General features: G+C 46.9%; 1 protein-coding gene and 1 long non-coding RNA gene across 2 annotated transcripts in view; one reads left to right on the forward strand and one right to left on the reverse strand.

Moving 5' to 3' along the window:
• The window catches only part of GFPT2 (glutamine--fructose-6-phosphate transaminase 2), a 41,820-nt gene that overhangs the window by 14,932 nt on the left and 4,836 nt on the right, over positions 1 to 22,052 (forward strand). Inside the window, exons 5-16 of the mRNA XM_077911093.1 lie at positions 2,168 to 2,226; positions 2,876 to 3,010; positions 5,167 to 5,228; positions 7,875 to 7,954; positions 8,413 to 8,530; positions 12,689 to 12,852; positions 14,585 to 14,680; positions 14,759 to 14,856; positions 15,112 to 15,232; positions 17,366 to 17,523; positions 17,680 to 17,794; positions 20,754 to 20,881. Coding sequence (XP_077767219.1) covers positions 2,168 to 2,226; positions 2,876 to 3,010; positions 5,167 to 5,228; positions 7,875 to 7,954; positions 8,413 to 8,530; positions 12,689 to 12,852; positions 14,585 to 14,680; positions 14,759 to 14,856; positions 15,112 to 15,232; positions 17,366 to 17,523; positions 17,680 to 17,794; positions 20,754 to 20,881 — 1,334 coding nt within the window. The remainder of the gene's footprint in view (positions 1 to 2,167; positions 2,227 to 2,875; positions 3,011 to 5,166; positions 5,229 to 7,874; positions 7,955 to 8,412; positions 8,531 to 12,688; positions 12,853 to 14,584; positions 14,681 to 14,758; positions 14,857 to 15,111; positions 15,233 to 17,365; positions 17,524 to 17,679; positions 17,795 to 20,753; positions 20,882 to 22,052) is intronic.
• On the reverse strand, positions 14,756 to 16,500 carry LOC144321847 (uncharacterized). The gene is made up of 2 exons (XR_013387359.1): positions 16,265 to 16,500; positions 14,756 to 15,908 (listed from the first exon to the last, which is right to left on the reverse strand). It is a non-coding gene; the product is annotated as an uncharacterized LOC144321847 (long non-coding RNA).

The raw sequence follows: 22,052 nt of genomic DNA on the forward strand, positions 1-22,052 counted from the left end.
CTGGCAAGCACTCAGCTAAACTCTTGGCCAACCTCACTGCAGTTAATCGTCATGCAAGTAGCATCACAGGAGAGACTGGTGCCTCCCTGCTCACTGTCCTTTACCCCTGTGAATGGTGGTTCATCATGCCTGATTTGGAAGGGTGAGCTCTATGCCCCCTGCTCGGCAGAACAGTTGGGATAACACAGGGGCTGGTCAGAGTCTTGGGTAGTGAGGGTTTTTTTTTTTGCTAGAGATTGACCCTTGGATCTGGTGCATGCCCAGAACCATGGGACATCCACTACTGGGGCAGGTGCCCCATATCCAGGAGGCAGATAGCAGACTCCCTGGTGCTAAGGACCCAGAATGTATGCCCAGCCGAATCCCAAGCCAGATACAGACGCTAGCCCCTGGAGCAAACAGAGTCCCAAGATCATGTACCCTGAAATGTTGCCACCCCAGGTGACACAGTGAACCCCCACTTCAGCATAGATGATGACTCCATGTCCCCCCAAGCAGGGAGGCTCCAAGAAGATCCCCCCACACCCAGACTTGAATATTCCTGCACTGACTCAGGATGAGTAATTGAAAACAACGTGAGAAGGAAGCAGAGATTTGTAGAATTCCTTTAGCAACTCACCAGGGATTAACCAAAGAGCATATTTTTGAGGAAGACTTCTACCCAGCAACAGCATTACACAAGAAACTCACTCAGAATTTTCACAAAGAAAACACAGATTCTAGGAAACAAACTACCGATGAGAAGTTAAGACAATTGAGTGAAATGAAAAAAAAAATGGGACAGGGTTAAGAAAATAATCTGAAGAAACCATGTTGGAGTTGGTGTGAAAAATAAGAGGGGGATGGATATGGCGGCAGTTAATAGAAGTCCAACAGGTGGGTATCCCTGAGAAGAGAACAGAACAAATAAAACAGTAAAAACAAAAGACAAAAAAGCCCCATACATGTAAAGCTGTACTAGAGTTCAGCTGTGCCTAGCACACTTGCTGAACGTGGCTTTTCTATTCAAGCCCTCCAAGTTTTTGCGTGACTTCCCCAAAGTAAACCATAGGTTATAAAAAAATAAAAGAGGAAATTATGATAAAAATAAAGAAAAAGAATAAAGGACCAGCCTGTACTGAAGAAGAACTTGAATTGGGGAGCCAAAGTTTCACTGAACAATAATATGTAGACACATCCTGGTAGAATTACTGACTCTCAAGGACAATAAAGGGTCTTTCTATTATCTGAACTCAGGAGGAGTGGGAGTTACTTACCCAGAAAATTTCTCATGCTGGTATTAGACCTTCGAGTTATTTATCAGCTACTTATTGAGAAAATGCAGTGTTGACTAAGCTGATGTATCCTTGCTCTCTCAGGGCTGGCGGGCAGGGGTGGGGGTGGCTGTTCCTCGTGCAGGGAGTAGCCTGACCTGAGCAGGGTTCTGGAAGGCCGGAGAAGCTGCAGCGGGCAGACCTGCAAAGAGGAGTGTTCATGGCCACACAGGAATGTGGCTGAGCCTGGAGATGCCAGAATTTCTGGGAATTCTTCCTCCCCTGAGAAAATCAGGATTTTTTAAAATAGATTTTATTTATTTCTTAGAGAAAGAGAAAGCATGTGTGGGGGCGGGGTGCGGGGAGAGGGAGATCGAGAGGCAGATGCTCCGCTGAGCAGGGAGCCCAACGTGGGGCTCCATCCCAGGACCCTTGGGACCATGACCTGAGCCGAAGGCAGACGCTTAACCCACTGAGCCACCCAGGGGCTGTGAGAAAAAAATCAGGATTTTTAAGTGAAAATTCAAAAATTTTAAACTTAAATCTTTTTATAATGCGATGTGGGTCAAACAAAGCATCTTCATTCTGAATAATGAAGGGTTCATCCTCCCCCATTTGACATAAATACCAAAGTGTGTTTGACAATACTGTAGGGCACCAGCCAGAGCTCTGTGCATGGTCTGGCTGGCAGGTACTTTCTATCCAAAGAGAACTGTGTATTTCCTTGGGTTTAGATTGTAGTCGTAGTAGATGGTAGACGTCAGCTCTCATCTGCATAAGTGATGTTTGCTAAATAGCAGATGCTGTGGGAGCAGAGCTTGCAGAGTTTCAAGCTGTCAAATCAGTGTCCTTCACTGCTGACTTGAACTTCACTTTCTCATGGCATTTCTGTCTTCACCCAACTTTTCTTCTAGAATTCGTGGTCATCCATAATGGGATCATCACAAATTACAAAGACCTGAGGAAGTTTCTGGTAAGATACTTGCCCTGGATTAACATGTAACTCAAGTGATCTTCCCCAGAAGCTTTCCAACCTGCTCATTTGCCTCCGGGAATGGAGACAGGAACTGAGGGAGACCTACTCTCAGTGACATCTCCAAGCATCGGGTGTACTTCATCCCAGCTCAGCCGCCTCCCCTCACCTTGCTGGAGAAGATAGCAGGGCATTTGCATGTACTTCAAGTGCCACTGCAGATTCACAGAATCAAAAGAACTTGAACTTTCTTTTATTAAAGTGTCTGCATTACATAAGCATATCCACTCATACACCAAATGGAATGTGGGGTGGGAATGCAGATGGCCAGTGTCTGATGTATGACAAGGTTGTGGTGCTGGCTGGGACGTGGGTGGATTTGACTCAACATATTTGATCATTTTGACGGCTGCTGTTTTGCAAAGTCCAGATTAACAGCAAGGACAGGCTTCTGAGGAGGGATGATCTCAGGGAATACTGGAATGACTCAGCTGTGTTGGGCTGTGTGATTCAGGCAGACAGTTCTCATCCTCGCTTTCCTTGTTCTTAAGTCATGTGAGGGTGGGTGGGTCATAAGAAAGGAGGGGAGCTGGCCACGCTCTATTGCGCAATGACCTTTTCTGATCCTCGGTCCCACGAAATATTCCAGGAAAGCAAAGGCTACGAGTTTGAGTCAGAAACAGATACCGAGACCATCGCCAAGCTGATTAAGTATGTGTTTGACAACAGAGAAACTGAGGACATTACATTTTCAACACTGGTCGAAAGAGTCATTCAGCAGTTGGTGAGTTCCTGGTTCCACCTGGTGTCAATAAAGCAACTCTGTACCTTCACTCTTCAATAGCGTCTATGATGCAAATATGTGCAAAGCACCTAAAGTTTAGAAAAGGTTAGTCTACAGTGTCTGTCCTTAAGATGTCATATTGTGGAGAATTGAGAGAAGTCCTGAGGTTTTGGTAATGAACACCAAGTGGGGAGTGCCTGGCTTCATTTCAACCGCCTGAAACTGTGGTCAGAACTTCCCATCTGTGGCTCTCACGTGCAGGACTCAGTTGTGGTGGGTCCTTTGTCATCTGTCACTTGTGTTTCATGTGCCGTTAATTACATACCCAGGGGTCCATTGAACTGATGTGGGAGACTCCGAACTGTAGCCTTCCCTCCTGTTCCAGTGAAGTGATTGTTTACCACGTGTCCTTACTGAGCAGAGTTGGGAAGAAGAGGAAGTAGAGACAGCACGTGTGGACTTTTGAGAAGCTTGATTAAAGTGTGTTGAGAAATGGCCCAGTGGAAGCAGAGGCTTGTGGTTCTGAGGAAGGACTGTGTTTTTGTGATAGGAGCCATCAGATCAGGTCTGTGTGCTGATTTAGGAGAGACAGAGGCCAGTGGTGTCCCAGAGGGCTGGACCCATAACACTAAGCCTCGAGAAGGGGCACATGCTTTGGGAGATTGTCCACGAAGAGGAGGCAGAGCAGACCCAGGCCATCTGCAAGATGTACAGGGAGGAGGAGAGGTGTCCTGACTTTTCAGAGTACCTCCTCCCAGGCATCTGAGATGGCGGTAGCCTGGAGACAGTGTTTGGGGCCGAGGATCTGGAACATCCAGTGTCAGAGGCTGCTGCAGGCACAACACTGTGGTTTAAAATCTATCACCCTTTGGTGTTTTAAGAGCCTTTTTAAGAAATAAATCTAGCGTGAAACCCTTTGCCCTATAACTCCTGTTTTTGGGGGGTCATAACTCAGAAGACACTTATAAATAAGAGCCTGTCCTGTATGAAATGCATAGTGTACTGTACTGTGTGGTTTACAGTAGACCGATTTGGTTTTGCAAAACAGTATTTCCTCATTTCCATTTGTAATTTTCAATTTTGGAACTACCTCCACAGTGACAACACTTGTAAATTTCAGTGAGTTCTCATAAGGCAGAGAATGGGAAGTGTTTTTCTCTTCAGAGCGACATTTTGTTGCCAGAACCAGCAGGATGAAGATCAGGATCCTCAGGATCTTCCTGAAGCCTCTTCATTTTGGGTAGTTGGAAAGGCCTGGGGACACTACTCTGGGTCCCTCTACCTGTGTGAGTCAGCAATCTGGCCAATGCACACTGGCAACGCGGGGTCTTGGGTCTGTCCAGGAATCAAAAAAATGGGGCATTTCAGGTGGAGATCCATATTTATAGCTCGTGGTACATAACCCAAGTCTACTAGGGTTGTGGCAAATTAGTACAAAATGGTCAGAACATAGAGAATTTTGCGTCAAGGATTTCAATATAGCACTTGGAGTCTTGAGTTAGGAGAACTAGATTTATTCTGGTTTGCACAGTGCAACAAGCTGAAGCACAGAGAACAAACGACAGTCATTGCTAAAGAAATAATCACACTGAAAACAGCCCATGCCTCTATTGGGTTTTCCATATGGCAGCCACTGTTCTAAGTACTTTAAGCGCATGAGCTCATAGCAGGCATAGAAGGTAGGACTATTCTCATTTCTGTTCACCACAAAGCACACAGTGATTGCCAGTTACAGGGTTTAAACCCAGGCTGTACCATGTGTCATGAATTTTCTTTCTCATAACTGCTCCCTGAGTAGGTACCATCCCGGAGGCCCCAGGCAGGACCCCCAGCCCCAGTTGTCATTTCCTGAGGCTCTAACTGCACCCATCCACCCATATGGTCACAGAGCTGGGAATCACTCCTTGTGGGCTTGGGCAGGGGTGGTTTCCGTCGAGTACCATGAAATCCACAAGTTCTGGTCTTTGGTTCTTCAATGTAGTCCTATTTCACTTTCTCCTCCTGTCATCACCCTGAATGAGCTGTCCTGCGTTCAGCCCCTTGAAGGAGTGACCCCAGGACCCACCCACTGTGCCAGTGGCCCCTGTCTGGGGCAGTGGGCCGGGCTGGCCGGGCCAGAGCATGTTGTTCCTCACCCTTGTTTGCTGTGTTTGCAGGAGGGCGCATTTGCTTTGGTTTTCAAGAGCATCCACTACCCGGGAGAAGCTGTTGCCACCAGGTGAGGCACAATACATTGACATTTCAAGAATAAATAAATAAAATAAAATTGTTTAGATTGAGGTCCAGAGGAGAAGTAGAGTGTCTGGCAAGCTGGAAGTTACCCTCTAAGGGATAGATGTGGCTTGTGTACCCCACCATCTCTGTGGCCAGAGCTACTGATTCTTAAAAGAGAAACCAGAAAGTTGGATATTTATTTGAAATCTTCATATTTTCAGAAGTTGACAACAAATGCAAACTAAAAAAATAAAATTGTAAGGGGCACCTGGGTGGCTCAGTCGGGAAAGCATCTACTTTCACTCAGGTCATGATCACGAACCGAACATCTGAACATCCACATCCAGCTCCCTGATCAGCAGAGAGTCTGCTTCTTCCTCTGCCCCTCCTCCACTTGTGCTCTCCATCTTTCTTTCACTCTCTCAATCTCAAATAAACTCATAAAATAAAATAAAATTTTATAGTGAGGGGCATATCTAGGTTGCAGGTCAATTTTGGAGATTCTCTTTAGAGAAAGCATGCAGAATTATGAAAATGAAACTAGGAACAACTAGTTTATTCATCCACCCAAAATTTGTTACTCTACGCTGGGCCCTGGGGGACCTAGTAACCCCTAGCCCGGTCCTGCCCTTAAGGACCGGACAGCAGGACAGCGTGGGGTGGAAGGTATTGATGTTCCACATTCGGGGCTGGGGGGTAACGCAGTGGGGGCATGAGGAGGAACAGGTGTCAGCCGAGGGGAGTCAGGCAGAAGGACCAGCATAGCAAAAGCAAGGGGTGCAGAGTGAGCTCAGCACTTCAGGGATCTGCAGGCAGGTCAGGAAGTCGGGAGGTGGGGAACTTTCTTCTCTCCCAGGGCCAGCGAGTGCTCATTGCCTCCTGCTGTGTGCTGGGCACAGGAGAGGGAGACAGCTGTGAGCAGGGTCTTGTACACACTTTCCCTCCAGCTTCAGGGGAGGTGGGGAGTGAGGATGAGGCAGAGGCCCAGCTCTCTGAGATCAGAGGAGTACAGCAGGCTGCAGGCTTCGTTCTGAAGTTTGGGGGAAGCCACTGAGAAGGCACCTGTGGCCCTGGGCAACCAGTAGAGACGATGAGGCAGCCCTCGCAGACTGCCAGACTCTCTAGGCAGGAAATGATGCGAATGTGTCATGATTCAATGTTTTCCTAGGAGAGGAACTAATTTACTATCCAACATCGAGCTCCTTCAATCGTAGGATTGTAAAAGACCACTGGGTCCCTCTCAAATTTAGAAACCTCTTTTAGGGCAGGCCTGGTGGCTCAGTGGTATAGCGCCGCCTTCAGCCCAGGGCCTGATCCTGGCCACATCGGGCTCCCTGCATGGAGCCTGCTTCTCCCTCTGCCTGTGTCTCTGCCTCTCTCTCTCTCTCTCTCTGTATCTCTCATGAATAAATAAATAGAGTCGTTAAAAAAAATAGAAAGCCCTTTTAAAATCTGGTATTATCATGGGATTAACCATTTGAAATGTAAACAAAGAAGGCAGCAGTGTGAAGAAGCTATAAATTTTTTTCTAAATTGACTATAACTAGTGGCTCTGTAATGCCCAGAGCAATCTTTGGGTTGTCTTGGGAGCATTATCTGTGGCAAGGCTTAGAGAAAGCATAGACCTCAATCTACAATAAAATTTGGGGGGGGATGTTTGCCAAGAAAGTTAGATAACCACAGTATCTTCTCATTGTCAGTATTAAAAAGGCTGTTTAAACTGGATCCCCACTGGACTCAGAACCACATCTCCTCTTTGCTTTAGATTTCTTTATTTATTTTAGAGGGAGAGAGAATTTCAAGCAGATTTCACTCTGAGCACAGAGCCCAACTCGGGGCTTGATCTCATGACTCTGAGATCATGACCTGAACTGAAACCAAGAGTCAGACGCCCCCACCTCTTTGCTTTAGATACAATAAAAGTTGTCCAAAATATTCCGGTGCTCAGAGCACCTTCTTCAAGGCCATAGACTTTGTCCCCTCACTTGGAGAAGCCAGAGAGGGGGCTGGGAATAAAAAAATCTAGTTGCAGGTGCTCACTTAGGTCAGCTGCAGGAACTCCCCAAGGCTTTGTCTTGTGAAAATCACTGTCCGCTTTGCAATGGGGTCCACCTCATGCAGACAGGTCACTGCAGTCACCCAAGCAGACAAAACCACCCTTGAAAGCATGTTAAGTGGCTCACCAGGTTGAGCAGACCCAGAGTCAGTCATTTTAATGCCCCCAAAGCTAGAGAACAACTGAGTTAGGCAAAAGGCATGGAGGCAGGGAGAGAATCTTTGGGCAGAGTCTCAAGGACTCCTCCTTTGGAGATGGCAGCAAATGGAGGCCAGCTGGGGATGCCAAATGTTCCAGTATGTTGCCATGGACTACTGAAAGTCTCAGCCTCTGTGATCTAACTCTGGGGATTCACTGGGCAATGGGTGGCACCATGAAAACAAGCTGAAATTCTCCCGCTAGTCTGTTGGTCCCTGCTTCAAGCTCTGGGAGCATCTTCCTGTGGCCAAGGACTCTATCTGTGGCATCTCAATAGGACACCTTCCCCTGGGGGGAGGGTTGGATGCGGGTGCCCATCCTGAGAGCCTGGACGCCATCCAGCCCTGCCCAGGGTGGCAAGGCAATGAGTAACCGGACTTTTTCTTGTCTCTACAGAAGAGGCAGCCCCCTGCTCATTGGAGTGCGGAGCAAATACAAACTCTCCACGGAACAGATTCCTATCTTGTATAGGACACGTAAGTTTTTCGAGAAGGACCTGAACGGGGCTCTGGTGCAGCCAGCCCCCTTCGGAGACAGGATGTCCTCACTCTGCTGGGGCCAGCCTGCACATGGCTCCAGGTTGGAACGGTTTTTGAATAACTGAGACTTTGCTTCATTTTTTGTAAAAGCTTTGTATAATGGATATTTTAAAAAAACTCACAAGTCCAGGGAGTGGCATGCAGCTCCGTTATATAAAGGCGTCCCCGCTCTTGGATGAGTAGTGATTCGGTTTTGTTTTGTTTGCAGCCATTTAAATGCTCTTGCAGTGGTACTGTGCTATTTGGGGATCATTTGCACAATTTGGCTGATGCAGCCAAAGCTAAAAATTGCAAATTTCTCCCACACATATTCAAAGGGGAAGCTGGAGCTTTGCTTCGTGTTATTCAAACAAAATAGTTTAATGGGACTGGAGATTCTTTCCTTCACTTGCTAGGCAATTTTGAGAATGTGAAGAATATCTGTAAAACAAGGATGAAGAGGCTGGACAGCTCGACCTGCCTTCATGCCGTCGGCGATAAAGCAGTGGAATTCTTCTTTGCTTCTGATGCAAGGTAGCTGAACCTTGTTTCTTTTTTTTTTTTTTTTTTTAAGATTTTATTTATTTATTCATGAGAGACAGAGAGAGGCAGAGACAGGGAGCCTGATGTGGGACTGGATCCTGGGACTCCAGGATCATGCCCTGGGCTGAAGGCAGGCGCTAAACCGCTGAGCCACCCAGGGATCCCATTGTTTCTTTAATTTTCTAGGATTATGTAATCAAAAAAAGACTGGCTAAACACCAGTGTTTCTAATTTATCCCCTTGTTTTGGCTGTTTTCTCACTGCAAGGAGCAGGGATGATGGCAGATTCAATTCTCTATGACCCTTCTCTGAGAATCCTTCTGTAGTGAGCACCTTGTGACCAGAGACCAGGTTGCCTGACATGCACAGTGTTTGGGGCCTGCACAGAATAACTGAATTATTCGCCAACATTTTAAAAGTGGGAGATTTCCTGTAAAAGTCTGGATTTCTAGCTTGTCTGGAAACTCAGCAGGTCTGAGCACACTGGGCTGTGCTCCCTCTGGCCCAGCCTGTCTGGGGCTGCTCAAAGGCTGCTCCCATTAGGTGGGGCAGATGTTCCCAGCCCCATGGTCTTTCTTGTACCCCAACTGCCTTGCCTCAGTCTGACCACTCATAAAAGACGGTGCCAAGATGTAGGGGTTTGGTGCAATTGATTTCAAAGTCCTTGTTCTCATACAGACAAAACCGTGATCCTGAAATTGGAGGAAGTCCGCTTCATACTCATTTTAGTACCAAAAATTTAAACACAGAGCAGCCTGTGTGGCTCAGAAGTTTAGCACCGACTTCAGCCCAGGGCGTGATCCTGGAGACCCGGGATCAAGTCCCATGTCAGGCTCCCTGCATGGAGCCTGCTTCTCCCTCTGCCTATGCCTCTGCCTCTCTCTCTCTCTCTCTCTGTCTGTGTCTCTCATGAATAAATAAATAAAATATTTTTTAAAAATTATACACACACATACACACGTGTTCAGAAAAGTCCTACACACTTTCCTGGTAGTTGAAGTAGAAAAGCACCATAAACACCACCACTATCTTCTCCATGCAAACACTTCTCATGCCCCCTTCCTGCCGGCCTCTAGTAGGGTCTTCCCACAGCAGAAAGCAAGTGTGGTGGACACCAGACAAGATCTCCTGGAATGCATGGAGTCATAGCAACCTAGAGCCCTTGGCTGTAAAGCCTGGTGCAGCCCATAGCCAAAATTGTACTCAGTGCTCATAGGAAAGGGCAGTGTTTCCCAAACTGTGTTCCTTAGAGGACCATTCCAATGACAAGCTAATACAATCTCGGTGATTCTAAGACACACAATTATCTTACAGATTTTAGCATCTGTATATGGCATCTTACAATGGTAATTTGCTGCAATGTCTGTGTCTTAGAAGTGTATGAAATAATTGCAATCCCTAAGACCAGTATTACCTTATATTCAATGAAATATCCTAAGTGTTTTTTAAAAAAGAAAAAAGGCATGAATGCCTACAAAGAGATGAAATAACTATGTGTAGGCAATAGAATCCTATGATTTTAAAATCCAACTGAAAGCCTTTTGGAACCAATCCTAGAGGCTGGTCAGAGAATGAAGATGTGGAAATTTGACCTCCCAGCAGTAAGCTATCTGCTGAATGGGACAGTGGGATCACATGCATCCCGTTTCCTCTGTGCCTCCTCACAGGGCTGGCACAGGAGACTCTCAGCAAACCTTTCTTGAACAAGAACAAAAAGGAATCTATTTGCCAGACCTGGAAAAACTATTTTAATCCCTTAAAATGAATTTGAACCAAAATAGTCCAGAATCTGTTTGGAGAAGGCTACAAAAGTTCACTGTGAAAGACAGAAACGGATTTGAATAAAGGGAGAGAGTCCACATTCCTTGGCAAAAGGGCTTAGTATTATTTTTAAAAATTTATTAGTTTAAAATTATTTTATTTTATTTTAATATTTTATTTATTTATTCATGAGAGACACAGAAAGAGGCAGAGACACGACACAGGCAGAGGGAGAAGCAGGCTCCATGCAGGGAGCCCGACATGGGACTCGATCCTGGGTCTCCAGGATCACACCCTGGGCTGCAGGCGGCACTAAACCGCTGTGCCACTGGGGCTGCCTATTTTATTTTATTTTTAAAAGAGATTTTATTATTTGGGAAAGAGAAAGAGTGAGCACAAGCAGAGGGAGGGGCAGAGGGCAGAGGGCAGAGGGCAAAGCAGACTCCCCGCTGAGCAGGGAGCCCAACTCTGTACTCCATCCTAGGATCCTAGGATACATATACAGATGTATATGCACATATAAATGTAAGAGCACTGGTTTTATAATTTGAGCGCCACAATATAAGTGGTGCTTACCTCTTGGAGATGGAATCAGGCCATTTTCTCCCTCTTATTATTCTGTGTTTTCTACTTTTTACACAATGAGTTTATACTGTGTAAAGTTTTTTTCTCCAGTGCAGTGGCTTTCCATCCTTCTTTGCCTGTCTTCCTGAGTATCTGTCTGGAGACACCTCTCTCAGGGCCACAGAATATGATCATTTTTCTCTTTAACTTTGCATTAGGGGTTATAAATGTTCATATTTCTGCACAGGGCACATGTGGGTGTGGCACTTGGTACAATGAGGGTTTTTTCTCCCATGGTCCTATAAGCACCATCTTCATGGGATTTTTTTTAACCACTTGTGTTTTTGATTACCTTTTATTTTCACTTGCCAACTTTTCTAACTCCATTTATTTTTTTTAAGATTTAATTTATTTATTTGACAGAGAAAGAGAGAGCATAGCAGGGGGAGGAGCAGAAGGAGAGGAGAGAGAGAAGCAGGCTGTCCATTGAATAGGAAGCCCAAAATAGGACTCCATCCCAGGACCCCAGGATCATGACCTGAGCCGAAGGCTGATGCTTAACCAATTGAGCCACCCAGGCTTCCTAAATTAATTTATTTTTAAAAGAAACCTTGTGTTGCCATTTTGTGAGACAAAAATCATCACTACTTTCCATGCAGAGAAAGTTATTCTAAAAATAAGCACAGTGAAAAAAAAATAAGCACAGTGACCTTACATTTCATTGGTGGACATATTTTGTACTTTACTATTAAAGTATCCTTTTTACCTTATAAGGTATGAGTGTGTGTGTGTGTGTGTGCATGTGTGTGTGCTCATGTGTGTGCCTGCGTTTTGAAACTGAGTCATTTGTCCTGATGACTTTCCTACTGTCACAATTTTGCTGAGTGAATCCCCCATGGTGTCATTTAACATGTTCCCCTGCCCATCATATTTTCTGTGCCCTGGCATTCACAGGTGTCTAGAAACTTGATCTCCCTTGGGTTTGATTTTTTTTGGCAAGACTGCTTCATAGGTGATGGTATGTCCTTCCATCCAGAGGCAGATAGATAGATAGATAGATAGATAGATAGATAGATAGACAGACAATATATCATTGTCTGTTTTTTTGGGGCTGTAAAGATGGATTGAAGGGTTTAAATGTCAGACAGCCTCACCCCTCCATGATAAAGCTGCTCTCTGCTCTTCACCTCTTGGTTTCAGCAGTCATTGATGGTCCTTGCTTAGAACTGTTAATAATTGGGAGTTCTGATACCATCATTCCTTCTTTATTAGCTATATTCCTTCTATAAAGAGAAACGTGCCTTCATAAATGCTGTGTGTATTCAGAAAGGCAAATCATTTTAAAAGGCAGGATAAGTGTTTCATTCTTTCCCATCCTGGTTCAGAGTACTGTGTTGGCTCCCAAGCATTGTCCAAAGGAGATGACACTGTCTGGATCTTGACTGGAAAAAAGTAATCATAAAAGGACACCTATGAGATTACTAGGGACATTTGAACAAACTGGATATTCAATGAGTTGGAGGAATAACTGACTAATTTTAGGTGTGATCATGGTATTGTAGGTGAAAAAAACAATCCTTCTTTTTCAGAGATAGAAGTTAAATGTTTACAGCTGAGGTGAGATGATGCCTGGGTCTGGCTTCACAATAATTCTGGGGGGAGGGAAGGAGGTGTGAATTGATGTTTATCGTGCACTGTTCCTGTCCCTCCTAAAATGCCATCCAATGCTACTCATATGGACCCACACTTGGGAGGCAGTGACCACCGTCTTGTAGCAGTCAAGCACAAGCCACATCTGTGACACCTGTATTTTCCTTGCTCCAGCGCTATCATAGAACACACCAACCGGGTCATCTTCCTCGAGGATGATGACATTGCTGCAGTAGCTGATGGGAAGCTCTCCATTCATCGGGTCAAGCGTTCAGCTAGTGATGATCCATCTCGAGCCATCCAGACCTTGCAGATGGAACTGCAGCAAATCATGAAAGGCAGGTGTCCTCTGAGGGTCCGTGGACAGCAGCCTTGGGCGGGGGGTGCAGGTGCTCTATGGGGGTGCTCCGGAGACTCTCTGGCCTACCCTGAATGGGTACCACAGCCCTCCTGCCTGCCATGGCCATTGGGGCAGGACTGAGGGGAGGGGGGTCTGTGGCTTGCACAGCCCAGGGGAAGGGGAGCTCCTGACTAGAGCCAGGCACCGGTCTCCCAGCTTGATCTGACCAGTCCATCCACTGCCTCCCTTTACTGACTCTCTGGGACACATTCCTATATCCAGACATCATTGCTCCTTGGGGTCAGAGGCCTGCAATAACAGGGGTCTGTGGCCCACTTCTTCTTTCAGGGAGAGTCTGCCTATAACCCCTTCTCCGCAGGGCAGCCTGGGTAAACATTTAGGAATGTGAATCAGACCCTCTTATGCTGCTGCTTAAAGCCCTCTGATGGCTTCCCACTGTTCTTAGCATAAAATCCATACTTCCTGCCATAGCCCACAATACCCCACGTCCAGCCTGGCCCCACCTCACTCTACCGTTTCCCCACTTCGCCCCGCCTACCTCTCTGGCCATCTCACTGTGACTTAGGCAGGCCAGGCGCTTCTCACCTGGGGTCATTGCCCTTGACTGGCTCCTTTTGATCACCTACCCCAAAACATCACCCCCCTCAGAGAGCTCTTCTTTGACCCTCCTCCCTTGTCTCTGCTGAAGGTGGCAGACAGGGAACACTGTAGTGTTCGGTGTCACACGTGTTGTGTATCCCAGAAAACATTCCTACCTTGTCTGTGACACCTCCACAGCTTCAGGCACGACACCTGTCAGGGCCATAACCCCACTGCAGCCAGATCATCTCTTTGACATCACCTGGCTCCATTCAGATCAGAGCCTTAGAAATGCATGTGTGGCAGAAAAGGGTTTTTTTCTTTTTTAAGATTTTACCCATTTATGAAAGAGAGAGAATACAAAAGCAGGGGGAGGGGCAGAGGCAGAGAGCCTGATGTGGAACTCAATCCCAGGACTCTGGGATTGTGAGCTGAGCCAAAGGCAGACACTCAACCACTGAGCGACCCAGGTGCCCCCGGAAAGGTTTTTCTTTTTTTTTTTTTTTTTTTTTTTAATTTTTTTATTTATTTATGATAGTCACAGAGAGAGAGAGAGGCAGAGACACAGGCAGAGGGAGAAGCAGGCCCCATGCACCGGGAGCCCGACATGGGATTCGATCCTGGGTCTCCAGGATCACGCCCCGGGCCAAAGGCAGGTGCCAAACCGCTGCGCCACCCAGGGATCCCGAGGTTTTTCTTTAAATACAGATGCTAGGAGGGTATTTCTTCAGAAGAAAATTGCATATTTCTCTGGGCTTGCTCCATTTGTACCCCTGTAAGTAGCTTGGTTTTTAGAAGTAAAGCATTTTCCTTTCCTCTGGCCTTGCTAATAGGAGTATGGCCCAGCAGGAGCAGCCACATATTTATCGCTTCCCTCCCTCACTCCTTCAAGCTGCAGGGTCCTATATGTAAAGTGGAAATAGTGATCTTACCTGACCTGCTTCCCTCTCACTTATCCCCATGAGCATCAAGCAGGACTGTTCCCGGGAGGCCCTTGGAAATCTGCAGCGCCCTCCACGTGTGTCACTGCAACTAACTGCTTCCATGACTTTTCACCCTGGTTGGAAGTGAAGCGCTGGTAATGTAACTAAATTAAAATTTACTCCTTTTGTTGATGTTTATTTGACCAGGCAACTTCAGTGCGTTTATGCAGAAGGAGATCTTTGAACAGCCGGAGTCCGTATTCAATACTATGAGAGGTCGGGTGAATTTTGAGACCAACACAGGTAATCGCTGGTCTGTGCCCTGGGCTGATGCACCTACCCATGTGGGGTCAGCACTGATGCCCTGTGTGTGTCCCGCAGTGCTCCTGGGCGGCTTGAAGGACCACTTGAAGGAGATTCGACGCTGCAGACGGCTCATCGTGATTGGCTGTGGAACCAGCTACCATGCCGCTGTGGCTGTAAGTGCAAGGCGCTGGGCCCTTGTTCGTGTTGGGGAGGGAGCGGTGGCCGAGAACAAGATGTGTCTTAAATGCTATCGTGTGTCTGACCTCCTGAATCTGGTGCCCGTGAGCCAGCATGAGAACTGGCGCCGAAGCCTTTCTCCCACGTGGTGGCTGGTGCATGCCTGCAATTCCCTTACCACCTGGACCCGGGGTGCCTGTGTCTCTGTAGCATCTGTGACTAACTCTGGTCCTCATTCTTGTTGGCTTTAGACGAGGCAAGTTTTGGAGGAACTGACTGAGCTCCCTGTGATGGTTGAACTTGCTAGTGATTTTCTGGACAGGAACACCCCTGTTTTCAGAGATGACGTTTGCTTCTTCATAAGCCAGTCAGGTAAAGAAGACAGGTTTGTGTTAGTTCATCTCAGGGTAATATACCTCTTGGTAATATGCCTTACGTCTTCCTCCCTCCTTTATCCAGTGAAAGTCTCTGCACACTGACAAGAGTGCCAAGCTCTCTTGTGCATAGGGTCACTTAATCCCCAGAGCCATCAGTTACTATCCTGTTTTATGGGGGTGACCTAAGGGACCACTCACCAAAGTGCTTATTTATGTGTGCTGGGTTTATTTAGAGAGGAGAAAGTTCTTCAAAATTCTGCCGGTTGAGAGTCACTTTAAGAACTATGTGCCTGCTTTGCAGTGCCCATGCTGCCCAGCAGGGGGACACATAGAGAGACATTGCTCAGGTGTAGGGCCCACCACACCTTCAGTAAACACTAAGCTTGGGCGTTTGCTCTAGTTGGGCTGGGCAGAGAGTCAGGGAGGTAATTCATGGCTATATGCCTGGACTCTCTATGACCTTTAGAAGGATTTTAAAAACATTTTAATTATGGAAAATTCCAAGTCTCTGTAAAAGTAGAGATTCATTTAAGGAATTGCTTATCCTCAGCAATGATCAGCCAGGCAGGGCTTGTGTCATGCAGATCCGCATTAACCTGTCCCCTCCACTGGGTTATCCTGAAGTCAATCCCAGGCATCATGTTGCTTCATAAATACTTCCGAGTGTATCTCTACATAGTAAAAGAAAAAAAAAAAACCATAACCCTGATGTCATTATCACAATGAAAACATTAACAGCAATACACTAATATCCACTGGGACTTTGAATCCTGTTTCCAATTTGCATTTTTAAGACCATTTCTTTTTTTTTTAATATTTTATTTATTTATTCATGAAAGACACAGAGAGAGGCAGAGACACAAGCAGACTCCAAACAGGGAGCCCCATGCGGAACTGGATCCCAAGACCGTGGGATCATGCCCCGGGCTGAAGGCAGACACTCAACCGCTGAGCCCCCCAGGTGTCCCTTTAAGACCATTTCCATTTTCAATAACAAACTAAGAAAAAACAATACGGACACACCCACCATCTGGCTAACTCCCTGGAGCCATGTGCTGCCATATGACTTCAGATGCCAGTGTTGCCTTTGGGTTTGCGATCCTGTCAGAGCCTCAGAATGTTTCATGAATTGGGTGGGAGCTGTCAACCAAAGCAAAGAGGGAGATTTAATGTAAAAATAATGCAGTGGCAGCTTCTGGGTATCTACACAAAAAGAATTTAGTTTCATTTTTGTCCAGCCCTTAAGTTAAAAAAAAAAAAACACCAAACACTGGGAGGGGGGTTGATGAAGATCGAGCCATCCTGCTCCCTGCCTCTGAGCCCTAAGCCCCGTTGGCACTGAGCAAGGGCTGTGTGACAGACACCCCAGTGCCCTAGACACACATGGGAAGAGAAAAAGGAGATGAAGACTGGACCAGACTAGCACCAGCCTACACTGCAGAAGAGCAGTGGCCATGTGGACATGGACGGGTTTAATTTTCTGATTGGATCATATTTAATTTAGCTTCAGGTTTCGGGACTTACAAATACAGGGTTCTTGTGCTGGCTTATCTGCGAACCTATTTCAGTAGCTTTATCATAAAAATAATTTTGAGTTTGCACTGGCAGACTGCAAAAAGTGTTCTTTAAAACAAGATCTATTTGAGAAATGGTATTCAGGGGCATTCTTGCTTTTTAAACGTTAAATCTCAGCACATTCCAAATAAGGCAGCTTAAAGTCCTAGAAAGGAGACTGGGAGCCAGGCTCACCTAGGTAGGCACCAGCTGTCAGTCCCAGCTGCGTGGCCCCAAGAGAGCAAGGCACGACTTCCCTCCACCTCCGAAGACCTCGTCCTCCAAGGGAGAGCAAGCCAATGGCCCCAGGGTTGGGGGTCTGCCGTGAGAGTTCAGCGAAGCAGGGATGGAACATGCTTGCCACATAAATAGCCAAATCTCAAATCCAAGAAATAACCAGAAGCATTGCTGAGTGTGGATCTTCCTTTCTGAGAACATCCCAACTGTGTCTGGGCCCCGATTGGTGCATGAGTGACAGCAAGACTTCGTGAGTTGGGGGCTGGGGGGAAGGGCTTGAGATGGCACAGCCACACTCCTGTGAGCATGTGGCTGAAAGGGGGGACCTCTGTGGCAGGTGAGACTGCGGACACCCTCCTGGCATTGCGCTACTGTAAGGACCGCCGGGCCCTGACTGTGGGCATCACCAACACGGTAGGCAGCTCCATCTCCCGAGAAACTGACTGCGGTGTCCACATCAATGCTGGGCCGGAGATCGGCGTGGCCAGCACCAAGGTAGCACCTCCCACCTGTGCCCCCAAGAGCACACTGCAGCAGGAGAGGGGGAGGCAGGGGGTTGTGTGTGTGGGTGCTTGGTGCTGTGCCTCCTCCCACGTGTCCCACAGGCTCCCATTCGCCCCTGCTCTGCCAGAGTCACCATTTTATCCACAGGCTTACACCAGCCAGTTCATCTCCCTGGTGATGTTTGGTTTGATGATGTCTGAGGACCGGATTTCACTGCAAAATAGAAGGCAAGAGATCATCCGAGGTTTACGATCTTTACCTGGTATGTTCCAGAACTGAAGTTTCTGTATGACTGTCTCCTGTAAACAATGCTGTTAATCACTTCCTCCCCCTCAGAACTTCCTAGTCACCATGAAATGCCTCAAGAAGCTCCCCCCAGGCCGTGATTAAAGTCCACACTCCTCACCAGCCCTTAGGACCCTGCACACTGGGCCCCTGCCACCTCTGACTTCATCCTACTCCCTCCCTTCCCTCCTTGGGCTGCCTCACTGACCTTCTGATCCTCAGCAATACCAAGCTCTTTCCACCACAGGGCCTTTGCACTGGTCCTTTCTTCTACAGAAACCCTCTATCTCCAGCTCTCCACACAGCTGATGGCTTCTCATCATTCGAATCTGAGTTCAGGTGTCACCTCCTGGGACCCTTCCTGGCCATCCAAACTAGTCCCCCATCCCAGCTACAAAAGATTAGCCCATTTCTTTTCTTTATAGCACATGCCATGATCTGAAATCACCTGTTCTCCTGTGTACTGGCTTGTCCCCCAGCTAACATGTCAGCCCAGTGAGCAGACAATCCTATCTATCAGAATCACTACTGGCTGCCTGATGTCTGGGCAGGGCAGGCATACAGTAGGTGCTCAGCAAACATCTGGGAAAGAGCAAATGGCCCTGAGCCCTTTCCTGTCCCAGATTTATTTTCACCAAACTCCCCTGTTTTGCTGGATCCCATCTGTAGTAGTCAGTGAGATGCAATGTCTATGACACTAAATCACAAGCTCTTTGAGGGGACCATGGTTTCAGTCATTCTCCACACATTGATCAGGGCCCAGTGGTAGTACCCTGCCCATGTGACATCCTGAGAGTGCCCAGATAAGCAACGGCTCCTTTCTTTAGGATACTTGCACTCCAGGGAAGCACAGACACCTACTGTGTTTTCTTTGTGCAGCTCTAAAAACCTGAAAGGAAGCAGACCTCACCCCTGGGCTGACTTGGAGAAAATGCCAGGGTACCATGGTCACAAGGCTATCGGGCAACCTCTCCCAGAGACAGGGAAGGACTAGGTCCCCCCTGGGGGCCAGGGGCAAACCCCAGAGAAGGCAGTGAGGGAAGGCCACCATCTAATCATGCAAAGCCCAGACCACTTCCCACCTATTATGAATATCTCTGATGAGGCCATAGTAGTTTTAACAGATGTGATTTCTAAAAAATATTTTTATGATAAAATGTGTCCATTTTTTGAAGATTTACATAACTCAGGCAACCTGTGTTTCGCAAATGGCTAACACATAATGTTACAAAATTATACACATGTAGAACGTCCATTTAAATAACTGTAAGATAGACCAATAAATTTTAATGTAACAAGGTAGGAAAAGTTTATTGATATGATTTCAGATTCTACATTTGCAACTGCTCTTTTAAGAAATTACTGTTTCTTGGGGTACCTGGCCGGCTCAGTCAATAGAGCATGTGACTCTTGAGCTCGGGGTTGTGAGTTCAAGCCCATGTTGGGTGCAGAGATTACTTAAATAAATTAACCAATTTTATAAAAAAGGAAATTACCATTTCTTTTTTTTTAAAAAAGATCTTTATTTACTTATTCGTGAAAGACACAGAGAGAGGCAGAGATGCAGGCAGAGGGAGAAGCAGGCTCCCTGCAAGCAGCCCAATGTGGGACTGGATCCCTGCATCCCGGGATCACGACCTGAGCCAAAGGCATACACTCAACCACTGAGCCACCCAGGTGTCCCTGAAATTACCATTTCTTGAGTTGGATATAATATCAGGGAAGAACATTCACAAATAGTTGAAAAAGTTATTTAAATGTTCCTCCTGGGGATCCCTGGGTGGCTCAGCGGTTTGGTGCCTGCCTTCAGCCCAGGGTGTGATCCTGGAGTCCCGGGATCGAGTCCCATATCGGGCTTCCTGCATGGAGCCTGCTTCTCCCTCTGCCTGTGTCTCTGCCTCTCTCTCTCTCTCTCTCTCTCTCTCTCTCTCTCTGTGTGTGTGTGTCTCTTATGAATAATTAAATAAAATCTTAAAAAAAAATAAATGTTCCTCCCTTCTCTAACTATGAATCTGTAGGAGGCTGGATTTTTTTCCTATACTTCAACCAAAAGAACATATTACAAGAGGCTGAATGAGGAAACAGATGTGAGAATCTAAATGTCTTTATTACAAAGTCAGACATTAAAAAGATTTACAAAAATGTAAAACAATACCATTATTCTCACTAATCTTTAAAAATGTATGACAAGTTTACTGAGACTTTTAAATGAATGAATAAAAACACTTATAATTTTCTCAGTTTCTAATCTGATACTGATAGAACCAAAAGAAATGAAGTGTCTTAAGGATTCACAATAATTTTTTAAAAAGGTTTTATTTATTTCTCTGAGAAAGATAGAGACAGCACATGAGTGGGGGGAGGAGTAGAGGGAGATGGAGAAGCAGACTCCCCACAGAGCAGAGAGTCCAACTCAGAAATCGATCCTAAGACCCTGAGATCGTGATCTGTGCTGAGGGCAGAGGCTTAACTGACTGAGCCAGCCAGGTGCCCCGAATTCACAATAATTTTTAAGAGTGCAAAGAAGTGTTGAGAGCAAAAAATTTGGGAAGCGCTGGTCCAACATACACTGACATTGTTTCCAGAGTTAACATATGGGCTGGATTGGTGGGGCATTGATTTGGAGTGTCAGCTCTGTGGCTAGCCAGCTGGTGATTTAGCCTCTCTGTGCCTCATGCTTTACGTGTAAAATGGAGCTAGAAATAACACTTCCTGCTTGCCTTACATGCTCAAGAAAGCATGAACATAAACAAAATCCTGGCTATTAATAACTTATTTCCTATAATCTACATTTAAAGTCCTTTTAAAGTAATGCAAGGAAGCCAAGGGTATTAAGTGATGTGAGTTTCAAAACTTTGTCTTATCACCATTTTTCTTTGTGAATCTTGCTATAAAGTCTATGTGATTGGCACCCTTCTGCTGTATTCATGACCTAGGGCTGATCAAGGAAGTGCTGTCGCTGGATGAGAAGATTCATGACCTGGCCCTGGAGCTCTACACACAGAGGTCGCTCCTGGTTATGGGACGGGGCTATAACTATGCCACATGCCTGGAAGGCGCCCTGGTGAGCCTCCTCTGCACGCCACATGCCCCCCACCGCCTTCCACCAGCCCCTGCAGGAGGGCAGGCATGGGAGACGCACTGAGACATAGTGGGGAGGAGGGCAGGGCACTGAACGAGGGAAAGGGAGGGCTGTGTGGCAGCATCAAGCACCAGATCAAAACCAGCTGGTCTAGCCTTGGGGACGCCAAGGTGGGGGCCCCAGTCTCCTGAGAAGAAAAGAGAAGGGCACCCTCAGGTGAGCTCCTGAGGTGTCATCCTGTGCCAGGTTCCATCTGCGCTGGCCCAGTCATACTCCAATGAGCATCTTCTGAGAGGCTGACAGTTATTGTCCACATTTTACCTAGAGGGAAACCAAGACTCCAAAAAGTGCATCTTGCTCAAGAGGGAGTGATTATTCTGAGATTCAAATTCAGATCCATATGGCCTCAGGTTTTTCCAGAACCGCACGCAGCCCTCGTTGGAGGATTTGGGCAGATCAGAATTGTGGGGTGGGCTCTCTGCAGAGTTTCCCTGTTAGCCATCAAACTTACAAGGGGAGCTGTAGATCCTCAAGGAATGGACTTCGAAGGCCAGGCTGCCTTTTTTTTTAAATTGGTAACTGGCTACTTTGTGGCAATGAAGATCCAAACTTGAATAAGAGAGCTGATGGAGGATGGGCAGGTGCTGAAATCGAGGGCTTTCAGCCCTAGGACGGACAGGGCTGTCCAGGGGCAGAATCTAGTGCCAGCTCTTACCTCATTATCTGCTTGCTACTTATGGATGGGGATGCCAGCCAAAGCAGACAGGAGACAGTGTCACAGGTGAGGGAGCACTCGGTGCCCAGGCAAGGGCATCAATCATCCCTGGTCCAGCTTGGCTTCCCTCCTCTTCCTAGGGAATAAGTCCTTGCTCTTTCCAGGTCACCCCCATTTGAGAGAAACATTCAGAGAGTTTTACAAGTGGTGGTGGTGGTGGGAGGGCACCAGCCAGAGTTGCCCAACCTTCAGTGAGCTCCAAATTTCACATGCGTCTATGGTCAGAACCTATAGAGGTTCTGACCCCTACCAAAGGAAGTGGAGGGCTGGACATGCTGCTTCCGGGGGCCGGGCACAATAGGAGCAATGCCTGGGTGGAGTACATGTGCAGCTCCCCCTGCCTCTGCTGCCTGGTGCGGGGTGGGGGGGGGGTGGCGG

Source organism: Canis aureus, chromosome 10 (assembly GCF_053574225.1).
Source record: "Canis aureus isolate CA01 chromosome 10, VMU_Caureus_v.1.0, whole genome shotgun sequence".
NCBI lineage: Eukaryota > Metazoa > Chordata > Mammalia > Carnivora > Canidae > Canis > Canis aureus.